Raw genomic sequence first — 27,230 nt, forward strand, 5'->3', positions numbered from 1 at the left:
ACCAACATCCAGAAGAAAACCAAAGACTGTTCTTTTTAAGACAGCTTATGAAATGTGGGGTGTCAAAGGTTGCAATGTTACAGTTCTACAGAGCAGTAATAGAAGGGCTGCTCACCTTCTCAACACCTGCATGGTATGGCAATGTTACAGCCCACAAGAAAAACACTGATGGACAGAATCAGCGCATAGCTTCAAAAATAATTGTCTGTATACTCACCACCATGTCTGAACTATTCCACATCCGCATCCATCATTCATAGGGCTCTGCACACCATTTTATTTAACTTAAATACTTTACCTGCTCACTGGACCCTATCCCTACCGCCTTCTTCAAGACAAGGAATGAAGTGATAGCCGTTGTAAGTCACTCCCTGCTGACCAGCATGTCTCGCTCACACTGAAAACGACTACTGTGAAACCTCTCCGAGAAAACCAACCTGGATCCTTTACTGCTAAACAATCTCGGACCAGACCACTTCTTTAAGTAGAATTCTGGAGAAATTTGTGTTCAAAGAGAGAGATGCTGTGCCCATATTCAAAGATCTTGTTGTTCTTCCAGACCCTGATTTGAATTTAAAATCTCACTGAAACTGCCATTTACCACCTTAGACATACTGTTAAAGTGCAAACGTTCTCCTCCCAGGCAGATAATAAGAGACGTATTCATGCTTTCATCACTAGCAGGCTCGATTACTGCAATGCTCTACTCTCTGGTCTACCTAAGAAAGCTATACATCAGCTACAGATTGTACAGAATGTAGCAGCAAGTGTAGACCAGACAAGACCAGAGCAGAAGGAGAACACCTGTCCTGTCTGTTGTATTTCTATTTGTTAAGCTCCGTGTGTTGCAATTTTGCATAAAAAGCGCTACATGAATAAATAAAGTTTAAGTTTAGAATTATTCACTTAATTAAAACAGCTTTTCACCAGATTTCCATTTTCACAAGTCTCTTGCATGTCCATGAGGGAGACCCTCATCAGTCATTTACCCTCATGTGGAAATAGTTTAAACATCGTGGAGCACAATGTATGTTAACAATGCAGGGACACACATGAAACAAGATTCATGAATGAATATATTGCCCCAATGCATGCTGGGACGGTTCACAGCACATCTCAATCAGACAATCATATGAATGCTGCTGATGGTTTCAACCTTCTACTCGTTTGACCTTTTTCAAAGCAGGTCTGATCAGTCCACAGTCAAAGCCATGGAAGAGCGCACTGCAAGATTATTTTATCCAGGACTAAACTCAATCCTCAAACTGATTTCAAAGAATCGAATTAGCTGGATGATTTTAGCCTGATATCAATGTTTTAGCCAAAATGAGTCCATTTACATTTGAAGAACAGGGCCAAGATCTCAGCCCCATCCAACAGCTAAGCTATTGATAAAACAAATGTGTTTCAGTAACTTGTGACAACCAAATGTAAAATGGACAGAAGTTAGACATTCGTACTGTATAACATACAGTAAACTGCAATTGTGCCAAGTTACCAGGATCAGTTTTGAGGACATCTTGAGGAGTGTTGAAGAAAATCATCATATAGCTTTTGAATCCAACTGTTGTTACAATCTTAATTTCCATGATTGCAGTAACCACGAGTGTTCCTATTTATGTAAAAGTATCCAGAATCATTTGAGACATAAAACCTCATGTCACAAGCAATAGTTACATAACACACATTCTGGTTCTCAGCAGACGTCGGTGGGAAAGGATGATCGGCGCCAGACAAAAAGTAATTAATCTCTCAAATGTACCAAAACATTTACGGACTTCGGGCTGTGTCCTATCAGAGGGCAAGAGGTCAAAATAGCATAACTACATGTCCTAAAATAGGAGTCCAGATGTGTCCTGTTTTGATTGAAACAGACACAGCAGAAGGGGCGTGAATTTTGACTATAAGAGTGATCTGTGAAGAGCAGTACATTGGGAGCCGTTTTCAATATACTGAACTTGTTGATGTTGGCTTGTTCTTATTAAAACACTTCCCGCTGGTGGGCAACCCCAGTTTGTCATCTCATCCTGTTCAATTTGCCACGACAGGAGCAAAATAAAGCTTTTGTTGTAAATACATCAGAAAGCAAATTTTCAAATTCACACAACTGGTCTTTCAACAACTAAGATGCTATTGGGCAAGGCACTTACTCACAAGCTGTACCAATGAACCCTCTCAGTAGAGGTCTTGGTAGGTTCTGAACCACTGAAAGCTTGCAGAATTCTACACAAACCCTGTCTTTGTAGCCCTCTGCACTCTGGGTAGGGTCTGACCTAAAACATCAGCTGTGCCTACGGTGTGTAAATGACTACATCTGATGGCAGGTGGCACTTAGCCCCTGCCATCACTGTATGAATGGATGAATGATGACATGTAGTGTGAAAGCGCTTTGAATGGTCAGAAAGACTAGAAAAGCGCTGTACAAGTACAGTCCATGTACCATTTACCATTTGTCTGATATGTCAGGATCCAACATAAAGTCGGCCATTATCACGGCAAGAATGTATGAAACTGTGATGGTCTCATCTGACACAATGACCATCTCAAAAGACTAAAGCTTCCTGTAGTCTGGTCCTGCCATAAGTCACAGTTTATCTTTGTGTTGGTCTATACATTACGGACATGTGTGGACCAACAGTAGAGGAATGGCTTGTTACTGGTCAGCTCCCACTGGGAGACCTTTTCTGAATGCCACCACATTGTAACACCTGTTGGATATGTTTGCCTTGCAGTGTGCAGTGACGTTTAGTGATCTCAGTCTTGATGACCAGGACTGCAGACGCATCTTTCAAGAATGGCGTAACAGTCAGTACTGTAGGCAGTAGTAGAAATTGCTACATTCTGTGAATACAAACCTGCTCACAGAGATTCAAGCCTGTCTGATGTTTTCCAAACCAGTCTCTGATTCTCATGATAGCTCAAGTGTGATTTTGGTTTTGACAAGGTAAGAGCTGTGTTGATGTGGCATTTTCCTATAACGCCTTTACTCTTCCGCTTCACCACAATCTCTCTTGTGCTCATGTTTGGTCGAGTTCTGAGCAAATGTTTAGTAAGAAACACTTGCATTTGATAACTTCCTTCCCCTTTCTATTCCCCCATCAGTCGTTGCCCTCTTCCTCATCTCCTTTGCTGCCTTTGCTGAGGCGCTGGAAGCAGTGGACTGTGGAAGCGAGGAAGAAGCTGGCTACGATGGCCGCCACTGAGACGGAAATGCCAGAGAAGATGACGACGAGGTAGTCAGTGAGGGTGAGGGCACCACGGCACTCCCGAAAACTGTCTTCAGAGAGTAAACTTAGGGGAACACGACGCCCATCCAGAGGCAGGGAGCACTCGATCCCCTCCATACCTGGGAGGAGAGACATCAACAAGTTCATAATAATAATAGTAATATACATTTTATTTATTAAGCGCTTTTCATAATTCTCAAAGACACTTTACATTAAAATCATCATATAAAATAAAGAATTATGCTGCTCTTGCTACAAATGAATCTACCAGAAACGTTCACTTGCATGTTTGATTGGCAACCACAAGGAGTTGTTAGATGAGGTTGCATTGCTTTGTTTTAAAAGTTGAGGTCGGTACAACTTCTTTTCCCCTGATGACCCCGATGCTGTGTCCCTCTGCTGTGGCCCAGTGGGGTGCTGTGCTCTCAATTAAATGAATGAGAGGGCGACAGTTTTTGTGCTAATGATGTTCTAAACATGCCTTCTATGTACAGAATGTGAATTCATGGAAAAATATATATATATAATATTGGCCATTGGTGATAAAGCAGGACTTTTTGCATAAAAACAGATTCATGTTTTTCCTTTTTGACACCAAAGAAGTAACCCGATCAGTGTAAGTGGTTCAACATTAGTTATCGAACCAATCATTGCAGCAGTGCAACAAAGCAATGTTTAACTGTGTTCCAATAATACAGTTAACCTCCAGCTTTCAGATGCATTGTTAGAAACCAAAGGTTCTGAGAGTCGTTGACTCAAACCCCAAAAGAGTTTGAAAAACAGCAAATGCATCCTAAAAATCAGACCCATTGTAATATTCTGCCTGACACCTCATAACAGAAGCTTTGTGTGAGTGTACATCATATTACATCATATGTCTGGAGTAACTAATGACACATCTTCCACTTGATCCATTGAATAAACAGGCACAAAGTCTTTATTTATATATATGTGTGTATACCGGTATATATATGTGTATATATACACATATATATATATACATATATATATATATATACACATATATATATACATATGTGTATATATATGTTGAGAACTAAAGGAGCGTGTTTGGGTTATCAGCATTTAAGAAACTGAATTCTTGACATCAATAGAATTATTGATGTATGTAACAATTATTAATGATTATTAATAACAACGGGGCACCACCCTGCGAACAGGGACCAATAACCAAACGATATGACTAAGTCTCATAATTAGTAGTCACTCATAATGTCAATAGTCTGTGTATGACTATACATTCAGTGACAGTGAAGGTTTTAAGTCCGAGCACAGACTACTACATACAGGTTCATCAAATACATATGCACAAGTAATCACAGACGACTGCTCCTTAAAGTATAACAGAGTTTATTAAATCAAAATAATAAATGATCAAATCAATTAATATTGCAACCAACAAACGTCATCATACAATTTTATATGCCTGAACTAAAGAATGAATAAAATGGATGAGGGTGTATGTCTGTGTGTGTGTGTGTATGTGTGTGTGTGGGTCTGTGGGTGAAAAGGAAGGAGAGTCTTACAGCTACCGCTAAAGACTACAAAGATGGCGGCGTCGAGTGACGGGGGCCAAAAGGGGAGGGGCCTTAAGATACTACAGCTAAATTACCACCAGATGGCAGAGTCGAGTGACTCGGGCAAAATGGCGGTGAGACTGCTATACGTAATCACGTGTGCCGATGCACACATGTGTTGTGAGGCGATCGTTTGAACGGGGTTTCCCCAGGGGCAGAGACAAGAAAGAGCGCAAAGGTGGGGGTCATGAATCAAACTTCTGCGTGCGGTCCGCGTTGGAGTGAGAATGGGGATCGCTGGCCGTATCGTACACAACGTGCCGCTGTCGGTAGAACTGCCAGCAGTTATGTACGATAGCCGAGATTCCACACTTCACTCACAGAGCTGATTTAATGAGGAGAGAATACCACACGAAGTGTAATAAAACAAATGAAAATAAATCAAAATAAATCCCAAGCAAACAGTCATAGCAGTTCATACACAATGCAACGGAGCTTCTCTGCTCCGTAAGGAGTTGCGCAATATCTCAATATCACGCGGCAGTAACTTAAACACACAAAAACACGTGAATATCAACATATAAATGAATGACCTGAATTAAACTTACGTTAATTTAAGCTAAGCTATGCCCAGATACCAAGAATCTTACTTGTCGATACGTCGTTGCAACGTTGAAGTGTGTTCGTGGCAAAGTGGTCCGTTTCCTCGTCAGGAAGGGGCGCAGGGGGAGCTTGCGGGTCGGCGCGGCGTTTGAGCCGGCTTCGGGCCGTCGTGGCGTGGCTCGCTCTGGAGCGAAACGCAGACGTGATCTATCCTCGCTGCAGGGAGGGTGATCTAACTTCGGCTGACGGCGTGGTCCGTGCGTCTTACCGGGAATCGTCGGTGAAGGAGGGAGGCTTGGTCGTCTTTCCTTCGCCGGAATGTGTGCACCAAAAGAAAAGCAAAAAGCGGAGAACGGATCGCTGAAGCGGATTCGTTATCGCAGGCTGAGTGGGCATTTACTCAGCGTGGAACACTGTCGTTTCGACCAGCGAAATGGCTCGTGACCTGTCAGGGTTTGATGAGGGTTTGAGGTGGGGTGAAGGTCCGTTGCTTCCTCGTGGCCAGCGTCGCGCTGGCGGGGAAGCTGGATCGTCTGTGGCCTGGACGGGGGGTCCGGGCGAAGAGAGCGTTTGCGTGCTCCCTAACTCAACCGAGGTCGAAGGGAAAAAGCGTTGAGGTGTGTACTGCAGGCGGTTTTGTAGAACAGTGGTTCAACCACAGGGGTCCTGGGGTCTCTTGGCTCTCGGCCAATGAGATTGCAGCGGTGCATTCAGGTGACCATGGTTTTTTTGGGGGGGGGGAATTTACACCCTAGTGTGAAATTCCTTTGCTCTCATCAAACTACAAATCAGGATGAAACCTTTGCTTGAAAAGTGAAGGCCTGATTCTCTTTGTTCACAGCACATGTTGAAGCCATATGGTCAGACCCCAACATATATATATATCTATGTATATGTATATATATGTATATATATATATCTATGTATATATATCTATTTACATTTGTGTATATATATATATGTATATATATATATATGTATATATATCTATTTACATTTGTGTATATATATATATATGTATATATATATATATCTATATATATGTATATATATATATGTATATATATATATATACATATATATATACATATATATGTATATTAGATCTGCTTTTACATTTGAGCCAAACAGTGACAGAGACAAACAGCTTATACAATGTTGCACACACACACACACACACACACACACACACACACACACCTACACACACACTATACTCTAAATGACAGATTCGTAAAGTTAACAAGGGTATTGTCAAAACAGCAGTAAAGCCTTACTCTAACAGCTGCAGACTTGTAATGCTCAGGGGTATGCGTATGCATATGCCCCACACTTGTGTTTGGATTAACAACATGCAAAATTCAAAAACTGTGTGTGCAACAAGGATGAAGAATGCAATACATACATACTGTGCACGAAACAAGCTTTCAGTGTACGTTTCTAGCGCATGCATAGCCTGCTTGTCAGTCTGTGTGGTGGGAAATTGTGAGCTGCACGCAGATGTCGTCTCGGACCCCTGTGACGACTTGGGCAGATGACTAAAGGTACATAGCACTAACCCATATGGTCACATGGATGAGGAACCATGGATTAGCCTTTAGACAGTGAATGTAGTTGCTACTGATCCAGGTCTGTGCAAGTTCCGTGTGCTGCTCATTGTTTACAGATGCAAGACTGGAGTTGGAGTTCAGAGACGATGTGTATTACCGGAATGTTTCACAAGTAGCCAGTTACAAAGCTCATTTTGAACCAATAAAAAGCGAAATCATCATCAGACCATAGCCGCTGGGTTCCCAGACTGCATTTCAGCTTCTGTCTCTTTTGCTCTCCACACAGACTGTCTACCTGCATTCAACCAAAGACAGGTGATTGCTCAACACTTTTCGGACTACAAATAGAAATGAATTTCGCACAAACCAGCTGATACACAGTAAGCCTCGTGCTGTCAGGGGCCTGGGGCAGTTGTGTGCTTAGCCCAGCTGGTGTTCTCTCTGTAGCTGCTGTAGTCCTGAAGCAGAGCTACATTGTTTGAGGTGGTGCGTGTACTGCTTGGGTTCGCCTGCAGCATCTATGGAAGCTACCTGTTTGGACTTCATTGCTGAGCTGTAATCCCCTAACGCACCAATAGTAATCCAGCTTCACACCGAAACATATCAAAATAGCAGAAACCACAGGAGGTATTACTGTTATGATTTTTATTATATAGCTATTATGACCCAAAGGCTAAACTTCCAATCTAAAAACGGACTCTTTTGTGTATTTGTTTAGTCTCTGCCAGCCCTTTGTAATGAAGATGGCTTTTCTTTGTGCTACTGATGCACTGTAACCCGAAAACACTGCACTTCCATCTCATCCTGATTCCTCTGTAGCACTGGTGCACCCAGGAGTCACGAGACATCATTGTCAAGTGTTTGTGTATGTGTGTGTGTGTTTGTGTGTGTGTGAATCTTTGTAAGACCAGAAGGGCTTTTCCACATGAAGAGGGACTCAGTAACCTCATCACTTGGTGATATTCCATTCACGTGGCGCTACGACATGCTCACGTAGACTGACACACACACACACACACACATATAGGTCAATAAAAAAAGGATCAGAAACACAAACACGCAGACATTAGCACATGAGCCACTGAACACAATCACTAACATACAAAGGAACACGCAGGAACATGAACACATGTATGTTCATTCACATGGGCACCACGTGAATACAGACATGAAAAAACATAGCGACACAAAAAGCATGTCCACAAACACATGTACAGGTTTACACAGGCAGAAAGAGTTGTTTCATGGAATGTGCATATACAGTATGTCAGGTGCATGCAGATGAACACATACACACAGTGTATGGCACGCAGATACAAACACACACACAGAGGAGAACACTGATGTCCACAAACTCGTGTCGACGGGAACACAAAATGGCAATAGACTGGCACATGTAGCTCGACACATATATATGTATATATACATTAGGGGTGTAACGGTTCACAAAATCCACGGTTGGGTTCGGTACGATACAGTGGAGCCACAGTTCGGTACGTTTCGGTACAGTAGAAAACTATAAATGCCAGAGAAATGTACTTGATTTTAAGATATATTTATTCATTACAACTAACATCATCAAGTTATTCTTTGACTTTGAACAATGATGGAACTATACCTGAGTGACCCATCTTCTGGGGTGTCTTCTTAGCACCACATAAGCATACAAAACAAAAACTGCTCGTTAATGTTATGTAGTATTGTTACTTACATATTGTATTGTTACTTACATCTTGCAAAAGTGATTTTTAATCTCAATGGGACTACCTGGTGAAATAAAGGTTTTAAAAAAAAAAATCTTTTTTAATTTTTTTATTCAAACGTATTTGGTTCGTCATGCGTACCGAATCGTGAGCCTCGTACCGAACGGTTCAATACGAATACGCATATCGTTACACCCCTAACATATATATATACACACACACAGGTGCACACACACAAACACACCCTTCTGAATGTAGCCAGGACCACAGATACAAAGTGACTGCAAGACCTCTTCTAAAAAAAACATGTTTATTCGCTCATTTCGCCATTTAGTCTAAAACAATGTGTGTGTGTGTGTGTGTGTGTGTGTGAGTGAGTGTGTGTGTGTGTGTGTGTGTGTGTGTGTGTGAGTGTGTGTGTGTGTGTGCTGTAGCTGTATACAGTGTCTTTGTGGTGAGGAAGGAGTCTAGACCTGGGTGTCTGGTGTCAGTGTTGTGGAGTCACAGCATCATATGTGGTGCTGAATAAAGCATGTTGCTTGTTCACCGTTGACCCGACCGAGGCTTGTGGACTGTTGACTCACCTGCTCTATGTTATAATATAGCAACGTGCTAACTACAGATAATGTATGTATATTTAAGTCTGACAGTTACAGTTACTTTGCAGATTACAGTGTGAATTTGCGGAACAAAAATTAGCGTGTAAAATATGACGTATTGCTGTCCAATAAATTACCAGACACCAAAAGTTCTGTGTCAGTTGTGCAGCTGACATGTTTTGGTCTGTGTTTCTGTGAACAGCAGACTATAACTGGTTACAACATGAACTGGTAAAAGGTTAACGTTACTTTAGGCCGTTGTTGTTATCATGTACACATGTTGTCATCATGTACACATTGTTGTTATCATGTACACATGTTATCATGTACACATTGTTGTTATCATGTACACATGTTATCATGTACACATGTTGGTATCATGTACACATTGTTGTTAACATGTACACATGTTATCATGTACACATTGTTGTTATCATGTACACATTGTTGTTATCATGTACACGTTGTTATCATATACACATTGTTGTTATAATGTACACATGTTGTTAGCATGTACACATGGTGTTATCATGTGCACATTGTTGTGATCATGTACACATGTTGTCATGTACACTTTGTTGTTATCATGTACACATTGTTGTTATCATGTACACGTTGTTATCAGGTACACATTGTTGTTATCATGTACACGTTGTTGTTATCATGTACATATGCTGTTATCATGTACACATTGTTGTTATCATGTACACATGTTGTTATCATGTACACATGATGTTGTCATGTACACATTGTTGTTATCATGTACACATAATATCATATACACATTGTTGTTATCATGTACACATTGTTGTTATCATGTACACATGTTGTTATCATGTACACATTGTTGTTATCATGTACACATGTTGTTATCATGTACACATGTTGTTAGCATGTACACATGTTGTTATCATGTATACATAATATCATGTACACATTGTTGTTATCATGTGCACATTGTTGTTATCATGTGCACATTGTTGTGATCATGTACACATGTTATCATGTACACATGTTGTTATCATGTACACATTGTTGTTATCATGTACACATGTTGTCATGTACACTTTGTTGTTGTCATGTACACATTGTTGTTATCATGTACATATGTTTTTTATCATGTACACATTGTTGTTATCATGTACACATGTTGTTATCATGTACACATGTTGTTAGCATGTACACATGTTGTTATCATGTACACATAATATCATGTACACATTGTTGTTATCATGTGCACATTGTTGTTATCATGTACACATGTTATCATGTACACATGTTGTTATCATGTACACATTGTTGTTATCATGTACACATGTTGTCATGTACACTTTGTTGTTATCATGTACACATTGTTGTTATCATGTACACGTTGTTGTTATCATGTACACATTGTTGTTATCATGTACACATGTTGTTATCATGTACACATGTTATCATGTACACATTGTTGTTATCATGTACACATGTTATCATGTACACATGTTGTTATCATGTACACATAATATCATGTACACATTGTTGTTATCATGTACAAATGGTTGTTATCATGTACACATGTTGTTATCATGTACACATGTTGTGAGTATGTACACATGTTGTTATCATGTACACATAATATCATGTACACATTGTTGTTATAATGTACACATGTTGTTAGCATGTACACATGGTGTTAGCATGTACACATTGTTGTTATCATGTACACGTTGTTGTTATCATGTGCACATTGTTGTTATCATGTACACATTGTTGTTATCATGTACACATGTTGTTATCATGTACACATGTTGTTAGCATGTACACATGTTGTTATCATGTACACATAATATCATGTACACATTGTTGTTATCATGTGCACATTGTTGTTATCATGTACACATGTTATCATGTACACATGTTGTTATCATGTACACATTGTTGTTATCATGTACACATGTTGTCATGTACACTTTGTTGTTATCATGTACACATTGTTGTTATCATGTACACGTTGTTGTTATCATGTACACATTGTTGTTATCATGTACACATGTTGTTATCATGTACACATGTTATCATGTACACATTGTTGTTATCATGTACACATGTTATCATGTACACATGTTGTTATCATGTACACATAATATCATGTACACATTGTTGTTATCATGTACAAATGGTTGTTATCATGTACACATGTTGTTATCATGTACACATGTTGTGAGTATGTACACATGTTGTTATCATGTACACATAATATCATGTACACATTGTTGTTATAATGTACACATGTTGTTAGCATGTACACATGGTGTTAGCATGTACACATTGTTGTTATCATGTACACGTTGTTGTTATCATGTGCACATTGTTGTTATCATGTACACATTGTTGTTATCATGTACACATGTTGTTATCATGTACACATGTTATCATGTACACATTGTTGTTATCATGTACACATTGTTATCATGTACACGTTGTTGTTATCATGTACACATTGTTGTTATCATGTACACATGTTGTTGTCATGTACACATTGTTGTTATCATGTACATATGTTGTTATCATGTACACATGTTGTTGTCATGTACACATTGTTATCATGTACACATGTTGTTATCATATACACATTGTTGTTATCATGTACACACTGTTGTTATCATGTACACATGTTATCATGTACACATTGTTGTTATCATGTACACATGTTGTTATCATGTACACATGGTAGCACAGGCAGGGTTCCCAAATTGTTTTAAACTTTGAATAATGTTGTATTGGTGAGCATATTTGTTTCAGTTGATAAAGTTGACATGTTTACTAACTTGTTTTGCCTGCAAAGGTCTGTGATAGGAGTAATGGTTTCTAATGAGTCCTGGGCATTGTTTTGAGAGTTAGGATAATGAATGAGAAGCTGGGCTAAAAACTCTGCTTTACGGTACTTTTTTACTTTGCTAGCATTGTCTCTTCGAACACATCACAGCATGTAGAATGGACCATAACATGACATGAAATGGTGTGTCGTATATCTGCAGGTGTGTTTGCATTAATTTATGATCAATTTGTCATCATTTCTAAGCATGTAAGAGATGATGTCATGGATATGGTATTGCCAAAGACTGCACGTCTTTTAGATCAGACTTCCACAGAGAGGAATATACTGGTGTATGGTGTGATCCCTGTCTATCATACCAGCTACAACATCATGAAAATATCCTGAAAGATGATCTTTAGAAATGAGTGGGAACCCTGAAACTCCAACTGCTGATGAATGCTGGGATATACAGTTGAAAGTTATAAAATGTAATGTATGTATGAAAGTGAAAAACATGAAATCTTCCCAAGGGGATAAATAAATAGAAAATAATCTCCTCTTATTGAAGTGGCACCTAAGAGGTTTAAAGGAGTACTTTGCACAATCTATAGTGTAGTAGGTACAGTTGGCCCGTGTATCAGTATTTGTTTCTGCACAGTTGATGTTTTTTGGTTTAATAATACAACGTGAGTTAACGGTGGTGTAAGGCTTGCACACAATGTAAGCAAATATTGTTCCAAACATAAGACAGAAGAGAATCAGTGTACCTGTAATGATAAACATGATGAAGTCATTGAGTTAGTGAAGATAAACTACATTTATAATAATAATAGCACTGGCTTTTTGATGAGGGAGAATAACACTTATTATATATATCGTTGTATGTAATACATGAATCGATCAAATATTATGAAGTGATTGGATTTCCTCTACTCTGGCATGGGACAAAGACTGAGTCTCTGCTGTAAGGAGCTTATGTCTTACCCTGTGGGAGCTTGTGGCGGTTCTCTGTCAGCCAGACAAATAGTTTGACAAAGTGGCAATTGCAGAGCCAAGGGTTGCCCTCCAGACGCAGCATCCGGAGGGAGGGCAAGGATTGAAGAACCATGACGTCCAGCACCATGAGACCATTCCTCTCCAGCTCCAGCTCCCTCAAAGACGTCAACCCCGTGAAAGCATCCCTGCCTACCATGTTTAGGTAGGGGTTGTTCCCCAGTCGCAGCTTGATCAGACTCATTGACTCCCCAAATGTTCCTGAGGAGATTTCTGTCAGGTTGTTGCTCCCCAGGTCCAAGAAGACCAATCTAGAGGAGGTGCTCAGGGTCCCTGGCTCCAACTGGGAGAGAGAATTATTCCTCAGGTCCAGGTAGACCAGATCGCTGTAGAGGACCAAGAAGTCGGAGGGGATCCAGGGAATCCAGTTGTTGGAGAGCAGGAGACGGCGAACATCCAGAGGGATGGAGTCTGGGACTCTGGTTAGACCTTGGCTGGTGCAGTCCACAGTGTGGTGGTCCGGACACAAACAGCTGGATGGGCAGATGTGGCCTCGCGTAAGCAAGGTTGAGGAGATCAAGGCAAGGAAAGGCTGCAGCCAGTTAATGCATGGTATCATTGTTGAGGGGGCGGCAGCATTAAATAGGAGGTGGGGGGTGAGGGGGTGTCGACAGGGGGTGAGAAGAGAGGTCAGGGACACGGGCGGATAGACGGTTTCAGATCACAGGAGGGGAAGGGGAAGGAAAGGCCAGACGATGTTGATGGTGTTCAGCGTGGTGCTGGCATCCTTCCCTGCTATGGAGTAGCGAGGGAGCGTTGTATTCCAGGAGATCATGTAACCAGCAGTCTGGATCAAATGGCAGCCTGCTGGCTTTGAGGGAAGAGAGGGGAGGAGCAAAAGGGAGAGTGTGCAAGAGAGCAGGGGCGGGCGGGGGGATTAACACTGAGGTAAATAGAGACCAACGAACCAGAGGCGAGGGGGGCGGGGTTAGGGGGTAAACCATGAGACATGTTTGTGTCTGTGTGGACTCTCAGGAACAGCCCTCCATGCCTCATTAGCCAGCCACTGAGGTAAACCAGCTGCCCCGTCATCAGTCAGATCAGTGGAGCAGAACCACAGCGAGAGTCCTCGCTGCCTGAAACCCGATCGGCGCTCCTTTTTCACCCAGCAGACCCCAATGTATGAGGATTCTTCACCATCCATGACTCACATGTGACGCAGTCTCCTGGAATCACCGCTGTCTCCCCCTCTTCCTCCCTGCCTCCTCCTTCAGTCCCCTTTTCTCTTTTTCTCGCCTTGGCTTCACTCGCTGGATGGGATGGAGAAGAGCTCCCGTCACCATGACGTGTCCAAAACATCTGCCTGTAGCAGAATCTGCAGACATACGGTGGAAATGTCACTTTGGAAGGCGTTCTGTAGCTTCTTGCAGGCTGATCATAAACAGCTGAAATGTCACCTTGATGAAGTGTGTCATTTCTGCTCAGGTTACGTTTACCTTGAAGGCAGTGATGTATGTTTAATGCAGCTATGATGAGAACATACACAGTATGTGATAATGTGCTAATCTGATCAAACACACACTAAAGCAAGACCTCAGTTGTATTTATAAAAGCTATTTAGTTTATTTTTCCTTTATTTACTTTATGTGTTCATCCTGTTCATGAGTGATGCTTATGAATTTTGGGGGGAAAAATATATATAAAATGAGAAGTATAATCTGTATATCTGAATATTAATCACTCTTCTACTGTAAACTGTTAATTCACAGTAATCTGATAACCGCTGTAAACTCCTCAATGTTTGATCAATCAAATGATTGTACATCATTATATACATGTACAAACGATAATCACGAGTGAATACCATCACGTGCCCCTTATAACTTTCATAACACTTGGTGGTGAAACTTTTGAAGTTAGGTTAATTACCATAAACATGTAAAAGTGTTAATGAATCTATCTCATCTTTTCACAGTCATTTCGCTTGACATGAATGTGAGAGGCGTCGGTGTAGAATCCACGGATTACTAATTCCAAATCCTTCAATCTTCTGTTTGCCTGTCACGTCAGGCCTGCAAAAACAAATGTAATATTACATATCCCTAGAGTCTTACTCAATCACAGAGTGTCTGCTCTGAGAAAAAGATGACAACAGAAATAAAGGCACGAAGTGCGCCCGCCATGATCTCTATCATGTAGGAAAAGTAGGTCACACCAAGTGCCCCATCAGAGGCAGGGCAGCACTGACCTGCACTGAAGTCAGTCCAGTGGCAATGACTCATTTCGTAGTCTGGATCAAGCAAGCCCCCTGTATCTTCTGTCATCCATACGATGGGCAGCTGGTTGGGGTCTCTCTATTGGCACTGCCAGTCACCATTGGAAAGACCTCTTCAAGGTGTGCCATGAACTCTTTGGTTTTGTTCAGCGTATTCTTCTTTTCTCTGTAACGTTTGCTTATCCACATTAACCAAACTCTCAAGACAAAGTTGCTTGTTCCAGCCTGATGAATCTCACCTGCTCGTGAGGAGGAGCATGTCTGTCACATTTCTTCATTAGCCAATCAACTCCCCTAAAATGACCATTTAAGGCTACAGTACCTGCTCACTCGGTTTATGGGCAAGTTTCATTCACAACAATGTTACCAAAGATTCAAAAGAAGCAATTGTTGCAAGCTTCAAGTCCTGCTGAACTTCATTCAGATTAAAGCAAAATGACGTTTTGTTTGTGTTTCAGGGCAGAGCATCAGACCATCGGTGCTTACATGAGCAGGTGGGTCAACTATAAGCCCACAGCATTCATGGTCTAAGAGGAAAGGCAAAGTTATTCTCTGGTTCAGTCTCAGCGCTCTCAGCAGCAGCAGCAGGCAGACATTTACAATGTGCTCTGCACAGACAGGAGACAGGCAGCTTCCAGCATCTAAGAGACACATGTGAGCAGAAGGAGACTTTTAAAGGACTTATCTTCATCAGGAAGTTTGACATAAATCCAAAATCCCTCACAGCACTCTCAATAAAGTTGCTTATTAATGCTCATGCCCTTCTTCTAAGTTGGCTGACAGCAGCCATTCTGTTGACATGATTGGATTTTGCTGCAAAAGGTAGCTCAGCTTAAATGCTGATGTGCCACAAGCTCTCCAAATGTGTTTGCAGAGTGATAACAAAAAGAAGTGATAACCGAAGGTTTTGTGGGTGCATTCTGTCCATATGCACGCACAGAACACTATGAGCCTTAGAGTGTCAATGTAGGTGCATATATGAATGTGTGTCCCCAAAGCAACACACTCCCAAGAACAGAAGCAGACTGCGACCAGCAGCAGCTCCCACGGTGCTCCTCACTGATACCTGACCCGAGGCCATGCCTGCTGATTATAGGTGTGTCCATCTCTCACTCCCTTCAGTCGTACTAATATGAGCAGTTGCTTCTCTTCCACTTCTCCAATCATGTCTGCTTTCCTTGCTCACGTACATGCTGTGGTTTGTTTGCTCACAAGGCAAGTGAGCCTGTGAACTGTTTGAATGTCATTTCACCACCTTTGAATACATGCTGGAAATATTGCAGTGTTATGTGAATATGCGGCTTTTACACGAAACAAATAATAACCGTAGCTGCGGCGTGATAATGAGGTTATTAGGAGGTGGTTCAACTGTAGTAGGACGGCAGTGAAGGCCCAGGTATAAACACACGGCCCACCACTGCCTTTACCCGTGCCTTTACATTGAATGCTGACACCTTGCATGAGTTGACAGGAGACAGAAAGCTGAATAGCTTTCTCATCTATTCTGCTGTGGACCTCCTCTATTGATGCAACACTTCCTTTAAAAAGAAGAACAAACTAAATCTGTAATAGCCCGACTACTTATGGACACTTTTTGTCAATAGCTTTCCCATTTCTGATCATACTTCACTTCACTCCAAACGTTTCTCATAGGCTTCTTCTAATGATACAAACAATCTTCAGTTTTTAAATAAAACCATACCATGTGGCCCATTGCAATTCTAACTTTCCATTTTTCCACGAACCTCTTGTTTTTTTGCCAATTTCTATGTATGAGGAGCGTGAATGTTTGTATAAAACAATGATTGCGCTGTCACACTGCTGAGAGGAACACATCCTAGTGCTGTCAGTCCAGCAGAAGCTCATTATTTTAGCACAAAACACAAATGATGTGTTCATCAATCAGGAGAGGAAGATCCACGATGTCACAAGGCAGGAGATGGCCTTGCTGTGCTCAAGGTGTTTGAATAAGTTGACACCACACAGAGTCAAACAGAACAGACGGAGCAGCTCACCTGACATCAGCTGTGGAGCCAGTCCATAGTGGGAAGAAAGCTTTCACTGATCATACACGTAACTACTGAAGTGGTAGGAGGACATTTGGAATAACATGTCAAATATTGAGTAATGTGTGAATATAATTCATGCCTTGGACAGATACTCGTGAAAACAGTGGGTCTAGTTTTTAAATATTAACAGAAAGCATATTTATTGATTGATGAAACGTTATTACAGGACAACTAAAAGATCTGATAAAACAGAGAATCTGTAAGTATATAAACTGAGGGATAGAAATAAATCGTGAATATTGTGTCAAAATGACAGTGATTCTCTGCTTCCCTCTTCTGTCCAAAGCTTGTATTACAGAGTGGAACCACTATGTGACTTCGTGCCTTTGGTGTTTTATCTGCAGATGTTTTTGAATTGCACGGCCGTAAAGGAGCTCTACAGTGTACAGTGGAATAAGCCATTGTGTCTCGTTGGATATCAAACAAGGTATTAAAGAATGATCAGTGATGGTATATATTTGCAGCACTAATCAGAATCTGCTCATAATCCAAGCAGAAATCAGTTCATGTCAAAGAATGAAATGCTACGACTGCTGCATATCACCATTGTTTCAGTTTTTATTGAAGACAGTTGCTACAAAACTTTGTTATGCTTTCTTTTCTTTCTTTACTTTTCATTTTCTTGTTTTATACAAAATAAACCAATAACAGTATCACAAATTGTTTTAACTGATACATCATTCACAGGTATACCATCAAATATACATTTATACAGAAAAGCATAAAATAGAAAAACAAAAGTCACAGTGAGATCACAGTGGTGAGGGTCCAGAAGAGAGACGTGTTTGGCTGTGGGTGACCCCTCTGGAATCTAGCATTGAGCCCTGTGTCATGTGCTTTGGACCACAAAGGGTCCAAGAAATACAGTTAGAACTCTCCTGAATACAGTTAGAACCCTCCTGAATACAGTTCGAACTCTCCTGAATACAGTTAGAACCCTCCTGAATACAGTTAGAACTCTCCTGAATACAGTTAGAACTCTCCTGAATACAGTTAGAACCCTCCTGAATACAGTTAGAACCCTCCTGAATACAGTTAGAACTCTCCTGAATACAGTTAGAACCCTCCTGAATACAGTTAGAACTCTCCTGAATACAGTTAGAACTCTCCTGAATACAGTTAGAACTCTCCTGAATACAGTTAGAACCCTCCTGAATACAGTTAGAACTCTCCTGAATACAGTTAGAACCCTCCTGAATACAGTTAGAACCCTCCTGAATACAGTTAGAACCCTCCTGAATACAGTTAGAACCCTCCTGAATACAGTTAGAACTCTCCTGAATACAGTTAGAACCCTCCTGAATACAGTTAGAACTCTCCTGAATACAGTTAGAACCCTCCTGAATACAGTTAGAACCCTCCTGAATATAGTTAGAACCCTCTTGAATACAGTTAGAACCCTCCTGAATACAGTTAGAACTCTCCTGAATACAGTTAGAACTCTCCTGAATACAGTTGGAACCCTCCTGAATACAGTTAGAACCCTCCTGAATACAGTTAGAACTCTCCTGAATACAGTTAGAACCCTCCTGAATACAGTTAGAACTCTCCTGAATACAGTTAGAACTCTCCTGAATACAGTTAGAACCCTCCTGAATACAGTTAGAACCCTCCTGAATACAGTTAGAACCCTCCTGAATACAGTTAGAACTCTCCTGAATACAGTTAGAACCCTCCTGAATACAGTTAGAACCCTCCTGAATACAGTTAGAACTCTCCTGAATACAGTTAGAACCCTCCTGAATACAGTTAGAACTCTCCTGAATACAGTTAGAACCCTCCTGAATACAGTTAGAACCCTCCTGAATATAGTTAGAACCCTCTTGAATACAGTTAGAACCCTCCTGAATACAGTTAGAACTCTCCTGAATACAGTTAGAACTCTCCTGAATACAGTTAGAACCCTCCTGAATACAGTTAGAACCCTCCTGAATATAGTTTGAACCCTCTTGAATACAGTTAGAACTCTCCTGAATACAGTTAGAACCCTCCTGAATACAGTTAGAACCCTCCTGAATACAGTTAGAACTCTCCTGTCTATGCAGAGTCACATGTTTCCAGGGCCATCCCAGGTCAGGCCAAAAGGAAGATTGTGGAGTGTAAAAGGGAACAGGTACTCCATAGAGCTGAAGTATTGGATTCTGAGACTTCAGACTGTAAAACAAGGAACGTTCAGTAAACATATACATATATACATATATATACATATATATATACATGATGTACATATATAACATATATACATATACATATATATATACATATACACGTATATATATATACATATACACATATATATATATACATATACATACATATATATACATATATGTATAAAAAATATGTATATGTATATACATATATATATATGTATATGTATGTATATGTATATATATAGACATATACATACATATACATATATATACATATATATATATGTACATATATATAAATACATAAGTGCCTCCAGTCTTTATGCTCAGCTAGGCTCAGCGTGTTTTGACTCCAGCTCTGTAATACACAGACATGAGGTTGCTATCCATCTGAAAATCTCACTCCCTCAGAGAAAGTAAATGAGCAAATTTCCCATCATTCCTTTAGAGTCAGAAATTGTAGGAGGAGAACGCTTCCAACTTGTCTAAAAATAAAAAGGAAACCTACTGCCAGAAGAACCAGAACCATTTCAGCTCTATGTGAGTACTGAGAAGCTGCCACAGTGCAGCTCAGACCAGGAGCGGACTTGGGGGAAAAAGTGGCCCGGGAGTTACTGTCAGACCGGCCCACTCAATACACGGCGCGTTGCCCACTCAATGCATCGCACGTATCGACCAGTCAGTGGCCTACTTGGAAGAATACCCATACACTTAACATTATTTTGGATGATTACAAAGAAATTGCATCATATATGTTTTTTTTATAACATTTCGATCCACCAATTTGCCTGGATGGACACATTGAATAAAATGATACTGGCTATTGTAACACTCCAAGGTAGGTATAGTTTGCTAGATGAATATGGTTATACGCAGTAAATGAAAGAAAACCCCTCGTTGCTGGCAGGATGTCGCCTGAAGCGTGGAAGTCCAAACTCTTAGTCCGCTTCACTCAAGAGAGCAATAAGGTCCGCCACATATAGATAGTGACATATCTGCTATATGTTATCCTTCCACAATTAATTCTAGATCACTACAGCCTTTTATGTAGATATTTATTTTTTTATTTTTTTATTTATCATATGACTATTATTTTATTTTGGGGGGAGGGGATTAGTAATGTAATACCGATTTATCAGCAGCATTAACTAAGGTACCACACTTTTATCTGATTGCTCTCTTGAGTGAAGCGGACTAAGAGGTTGGACTTCCACGCTTCAGACAACACATCCTGCCAGCAACGAGGGGTTTTCTTTCATTTAATTGTTCCAACTTGTGTGTGTTGCGTTTGTTGTAAACTCGAATTAAAGGTAACCTGAATACAGTTAGATTGTATCGTTTCCTGTTAAAGGGAATTATTACGGGAACCCTCAAGTTATTAAAGGGAAATAGAAAACAGCCCTACCTAGAAGATGTTCCACCAGCGCCACTGCGTATAACGAAAGTTACGAATGTAACTACGGTTCTATGAATCCTGGATGAACGCCAGAGGCAGTGCTTCACACTGGATATCTTCCGTCTCGCGCATGCGCAGGTCAAATATTCATATCAACAAAGTCACGTGTGACCTCGGATGACCTCCGTCGTCTATAAGTTCCGGTGTCATCCTGAGCTCAGTCCTATGGAATCTTCTCGCGAGTTCACGGGATTCCGAGTGACCAAGAACTCTGGCGGTCATCCAGGATTCATAGAACCGTAGTTACATTCGTAACTTTCGTTCTATTTCATCCTTACTGACCGCCAGAGGCAGTGCTTCACACTGGATGACTTATACCAAAAGAGTCACGAGGAAGCACAGTAACTACCTCTTATAGCTCCGGCAGAGAAAATTGGCCAAAGAACCCTCCCCAGTGAGTGAGGGTTGGCAACGTTAACTCTGTAGTGTTTGGTGAATGTGCTCGGTGATGCCCATGAGGCCGCCGCACATATATCCCCCACAGGCACACCACTCAGGCTTGCCCTCGGTGTGGAGACACTCTTGGTAGTGACCCTTCACCCTGGATGGCCGAGCGCAGCCTTGTATGTATAGGCAATGGCCTCCACTATCCAGTGGGACAGGTGCTGTTTTTTTTTTTAAAAGGAGCACAGCCCTTCTTAGGCTCACCATAACTGACTATGCAGGCGGTGTCTTCCACATAAGCTCTGAGGGCCCACACTGGGCACAGCAGCCTTGACCTCTCCTCTCCCAATGGGGAGGGGGGGGGTCAACTTTGCCAGCTGGATAGGCCGGTTTATATGTGAACGTATCCACACCCTTGGGAGAAACACTGCATTAGGCCAGAAAGTGACACCCAAGCCATCTGAGTTCCACCTCAGACATGATTCTTCCACTGATAGGGCATGCAGCTCGCCCCCACATTGAGCTGAATTGACGGCAAGGAGAAAACAGTCTTGCCGATAGCCATCTCGGCTCCGCCTGTGCCAGGGGTTCAAAAGGGGACAAGCATAAGGTGTCCAGTACCAAGGGTAGGTCCCATGCAGGGGAGACCGGCCCTTATCCAGGAGGGACTGTAGAAACTCAGTACAGCAGGCACGGGGCGCTGTACTGGGACCTTGTTCTGAGCCGCACACCAGTCGGAGAACAGCTTCCACCTGTTTCTTGTACTGTAGGCAGGTAGACCGCGCACTGGCATTCAGAATAGTCAGTCAGACTGGTTCTATGCAGCCACTCAGCATCCGGTCGGGCCCTCCCGTGACCCATAGTTGAAGGCGGCAGGGATTGGAATGCCAAATCCGACCCTCTAGTTGCGACAGGAGATCCCTCCTGTCGGGGAAGAACTTTGACAAGCTTACAGCAAAATCAGAGGGAATGGTGGAAAGGCATTAAGAAGATCCTCTGGCCACGTGTGAGCCAGGGCATCTTGACCCAGAGGGCTGGTCCTCTCCGTCAGGGAGACCCAGTGGGGGCAGTGGGTCGACACGTCTGGATGCAGCCGCCACTCTCATGGTGGAGGCTTGTGAACAGGAAAACCACAACCTGGTTCCGTTCTCCTGGTGGATGCATTGCCCACAGGCTCGTCAGGCGAGGGGCCTCCCAAGTCAGAAGGCCACGGTGATCCCCGTAGCAACTTCTGCAGATCTGGTGCCCCATTGATAGTTGATGGGAAATCACAGCAGAGGTGCTGTCCAACGGACAAGCACATGCTTTCCCTTCAAACATTGAAGGAAGTGCTCGAGCGCTAGCTCTAGAACCTGGACCTGCGGTCTTTCAGCAGACAACTGCCCCCAGGCTGTCCTGTTCTGTCACACTGCACCCCGCCTTGAGAGGCAGGTATCTGTTGTGACAATCTCCTGGTGGAATGGAACCGAGCCCCTGGGGCTCGGTTCCATTCCACCAGGAGATGGGGATAGTGAATAGGCACTGTTTCGATAATATTATTGCCCTGTATCTGTGCCACTTGGCATCCAAGTGAAGGCTGTTCAGCCATCCGCAAACCCAAGGGAAGTTGAGGCAGCTGTCAGTTTACCCAATAGTCGGAGAAAAGGATGTAGGGCAACCGTCTGCCCCCTCGGAAGAGGGAGAGTTTGTGGGGGTTGTTGGCCACATGCTGGGGCGACAGACAGGCCCTCATAGGGCCACACTAATGAAGGTTATGCTCTGAGAAGGGCTCAGGTAGCTCCTCTCCATGTTCACCTTGAGGCCCACCGGGCCACGTGAGAGAAGGCGAGCAGTGTCCTGTGGCGCCTGAAGCCGGGATGGTGCCTAGGTCAGCCAGTCATCTAAGTATGGCAGTATGTTCACGCCCTGCGATTGCAGGGGGAAAGGACAGCAGTAACACACTGTGAACACCCATGGGGAGATGGGAGAGTCCGAATGGAAGCACCCAGGACTGAAAGTTGTGGTGATGCACCATGGGAACATGGGAATAGGCGTTGATAGACGTGAACCACTCTCCCTTGGAAATCCGCTGCTGGGAGAAAGAACCCCGACAGCCGGCCTGGAGACATCTCCTGGCACCCGTGCCGGGGGGACGGGGACGTAAGTAGGGTTGTATAGGTAGCGGTCCGGCCTCTCAGCAGGACGCCTGATGCCACAGGTCCTGCCTGGGTTCTCCGAGAGGCCCTGCCTCAGAAGCTCGAGGCTAGGGCAAGAGGTCAGGGCCGTCCTCCGGCTGAAGAGGAGCTATACAGGTCCTACAGCCGGGAGAGTTTAACATGGCCGCGATTCTGGTGGAACCCTTGTCCCACTAGTTGATGCGGAATTCCAAATCAGTCCAAGCGGGAGCGCTCCGCTGAATGTTGAGAGAACAGGCAGGGGGCAGTCAGTGGCGAGTGATCCTTCGGACACTCTTCCCTTGGCCAGCCGCTGCGGATATTGGTGACCCACCAGTTAGCCTGAGCGAGAGCACTCTGCCACTGTGGAAACAGGTCAGGCAAAGTCCTTATAGTGAGAGGGGCGAGGACACTCTCTAAGCTCCCTCTCTTCACTAAGATAGTTGCTGCAGATATTGGTGTCCCACCAGTTAGCTTGAGCGAAAGCACTCTGCTACCGTAAAAAACGGACAAAAAAGAACACAGTCCGTACAGTGAGAGGGGAGCGAGGACACTCTCTTCACTAAGATAGTTGCTGCCGATATTGGTGTCCCACCAGTTAGCTTGAGCGAGAGCACTCTGCCACTGTGGAAACAGGCCAGGCAAAGTCCTTATAGTGAGAGGGGAGCGAGGACACTCTCTTCACTAAGCTAGTTGCTGCAGATATTAGCGTCCCACCAGTTAGCTTGAGCGAGAGCACTCTGCTACTGTGAAAAACTGACAAAAAGAACACAGTCCTTACAGTGAGAGGCGAGCGAGGACACTCTCTTCACTAAGATAGCTGCTGCAGATATTGGTGTCCCACCAGTTAGCTTGAGCGAGAGCACTCTGCCACTGTGGAACAGGTCAGGAAAACAGTCCTCATAGTGAGAGGGGAGCGAGGACACTCTCTTCACTAGGATAGTTGCTGCAGATATTGGTGCCCCACCAGTTAGCTTGAGCGAGAGCACTCTGCTACTGTGAAAACGGACAAAAAAGACCACAGTCCTTACAGTGAGAGGGGAGCGAGGACACTCTCTTCACTTGGACAGTTGCTGTAACTCTTGGTGTGCTACCAGTTAGCCTGAGCGAGGGCACTCTGCTAACTGATATCCGCTACCGATATGGCCATAATGTTTACAACAATCAATGGACACAATCCGAGTATTATCTTAGTCTAGTTAGTCGGAGCGAACACACCGTTCCCTCAGAAGAGGGACAGCTCGTCGCAGCCTTTGGAGGGCGAGAGAACCGCAACTCCGACCGGTGGTCACAAGGCTACAGCGACGAGCTCTAATATGTCTTGATCGTAGACACATCCTTGTTTATGCTACCATGGTAGCTAACCTGCGTCGCGAGAAGATGAAAAAGGACTGAGCTCAGGATGACACCGGAACTTATAGACGACGGGGGTCATCCGAGGTCACACGTGACTTTGTTGATATAAATATTCGACCTGCGCATGCGCGAGACGGAAGATATCCAGTGTTAAGTACTGCCTCTGGCGGTCAGTAAGGATGAAATAGAACCATCTGATACTATCCCAGAGTTCAGCATATTCATCTAGCAAACTATACCTACCTTGGAGTGTTACAATAGCCAGTATCATTTTATTCAATGTGTCCATCCGGGCAAATTGGTGGATCCAAATGTTATAAAAAAAAACATATATGATGCAATTTCTTTGTAATCATCCAAAATAATGTTAAGTGTATGGGTATTTTTCCAAGTAGGCCACTGACTGGTCGATACGTGCGATGCATTGAGTGGGCAACGCGCCGTGTATTGAGTGGGCCGGTCTGACAGTAACTCCCGGGCCACTTTTTTCCCCCAGTCCGCTCCTGAATCCAATTGAGTCCATGTTGACAGCAGACATTCATCCAGGCTGACATACGGATCACATGCATGGTCACTGAGGGCCACATGCACACTGAGTGATTCTTTCCCCCCTCATTGTTGGAATACTCTTACACAATAAGAAACGCTTTAGGGTAAAGGGTGTTTGTCATATTTTCTTCTGTCTCACTTATTTCGATGGAAGAGCACAAATATAAGCATCCTGGTCACTAGGCATCATATTTATATGCTCACATTTGTAAGACAGGCTCTGAATAATTAAAAGTAGAGGAACTGGAACCAGACTGTGAGAAGTGGATTTCTCAAAAACACATCAAGTGATGTCATTTTGAACAGGATCAGCTGAGAACTGTGAATGTGCTGACCATGCATGTGTACGGTGTCTTTGTGCTGACCATGCATGTGTACGGTCTTTGTGCTGACCATGCATGTGTACGCTGTCTTTGTGCATCTGTAAAACATATCGGACGTTTGTTACAGTAATGCCACGTGACACAGTAGTGCAGACCAGTATTGAAACCCTGACGAACCAATATGTATTGTATATCAAAGGTAAAGGGAGGATGTAAAAAAAAAAAATCATTTGTCCAAAATAGATGTGGAAGAACTTTTTTCAATAAAATCAACCAAACAAGTTGTGTGACTCGAGGAAGTGTGACACAGAGCACACCCACGGTTTGCAGACAATGTAACTGTCTCGTGCTCCTGTGAGATGAGATAGTCTCTGACAGTCCACTAGACAGAGAAAGTATGCTCAAACAAAACATGCACCGCTGAATATTATAAGTAAGTTCAGTGCATTTCTTCAAACTCCAGCGTATGACCTCACTGTGTGTCAGAGTGCGGGATCGGATTAACCCACCACAGCCTTTAAGCCTGGGGTTCCCACTTTGCCCAGTTGGTAATCCAGCCTGCTGAAAGTGTGAGAAACACATGAAATCAACAATAATACAAATTGCAGTCTGCACTGCACATTTTAAGAGAGAGTTTGGTTTCTGTTTTACCTCACAGATTGTGATTCAGCGAGCAGATCAGAAAGCATGCTGGGAGGAAAGCGGAGGGATTTGGGGCTTCTATCACAAAATCAGGAGTGGTGTCCCTCCAATGAATCAGGAACATTCTGACCATTTACAAACAAGACCGGCTTAGAACGGACTCTGTACATCAACAGTGAGTGGGTCTGTGCACTGCTATAATAACAGGATGAGGATAATCTTTCTGTCGTCTGAAGTATAAATTATTGTCATAACCGCATAGCATTTATAAAAAGCCCAGTTTTATCAAAATTCACCTTTTTAAAAACCAACAAATAGTGTTGTGAGAATGATCTGTTTGTGTGAAACCTAAACATCAGCCCAGCCACTGTAGTTTCTGAAACCGCCTGTTGGTGCAGTACTTAGCATCTCACCTCAGCAGGTTCATTTTGAACCATAAAGGGAATATGCACATGGACAGATCATCAGATATTTCATGGTGTCAATATGGAGCACAGGACCTGCATGTCCTACAGAACACCTGAGAGGAGAAACACTCACTGTCCTCACAAGAGATTCATCCTCTGTTTACAGCTATAATGGCCGAGTTCATCATGATGTCAGTCACAAGCAAAGGCAGAAACACTGGTACCCTCTTGTGCCATAACTGAACCGAATCAAACCTTCACCATAGGGGACGACAGTCACGTGGGTTGTAACAGTCATGTGATGGTGTTGGAAGCTACTGACATGCTGTTGGCCTTCCAAATTAGGTGTAGCAGAAGGGAGCATTACCATTCGCAGGGCCTCTGTGTCCCTTTAATTACCAGGCCAATCGCAGTGGGCGGGCATCGCATAAATGCGCCGGGGATCCCCTC

The 27,230-nt window shown here is 42.8% G+C and overlaps 1 protein-coding gene across 1 annotated transcript; it reads right to left on the minus strand.

Annotated features, from left to right (window-relative positions):
* Positions 1–3,098: 3,098 nt before the first annotated feature.
* lrrc38a (leucine rich repeat containing 38a) lies at positions 3,099–13,632 on the minus strand (the record flags this gene model as incomplete). The annotated part of the gene is made up of 2 exons (XM_079274432.1): positions 3,099–3,346; positions 13,005–13,632. The coding sequence occupies 2 exons, from the start codon at positions 13,630–13,632 to the stop codon at positions 3,099–3,101; spliced, it is 876 nt and encodes a 291-aa protein (XP_079130558.1).
* Between the last annotated feature and the right edge of the window lie 13,598 nt (positions 13,633–27,230).

The sequence above is a fragment of the Melanostigma gelatinosum genome, assembly GCF_949748355.1.
Source record: "Melanostigma gelatinosum genome assembly, chromosome: 8".
NCBI classification, from domain to species: Eukaryota; Metazoa; Chordata; class Actinopteri; order Perciformes; family Zoarcidae; genus Melanostigma; species Melanostigma gelatinosum.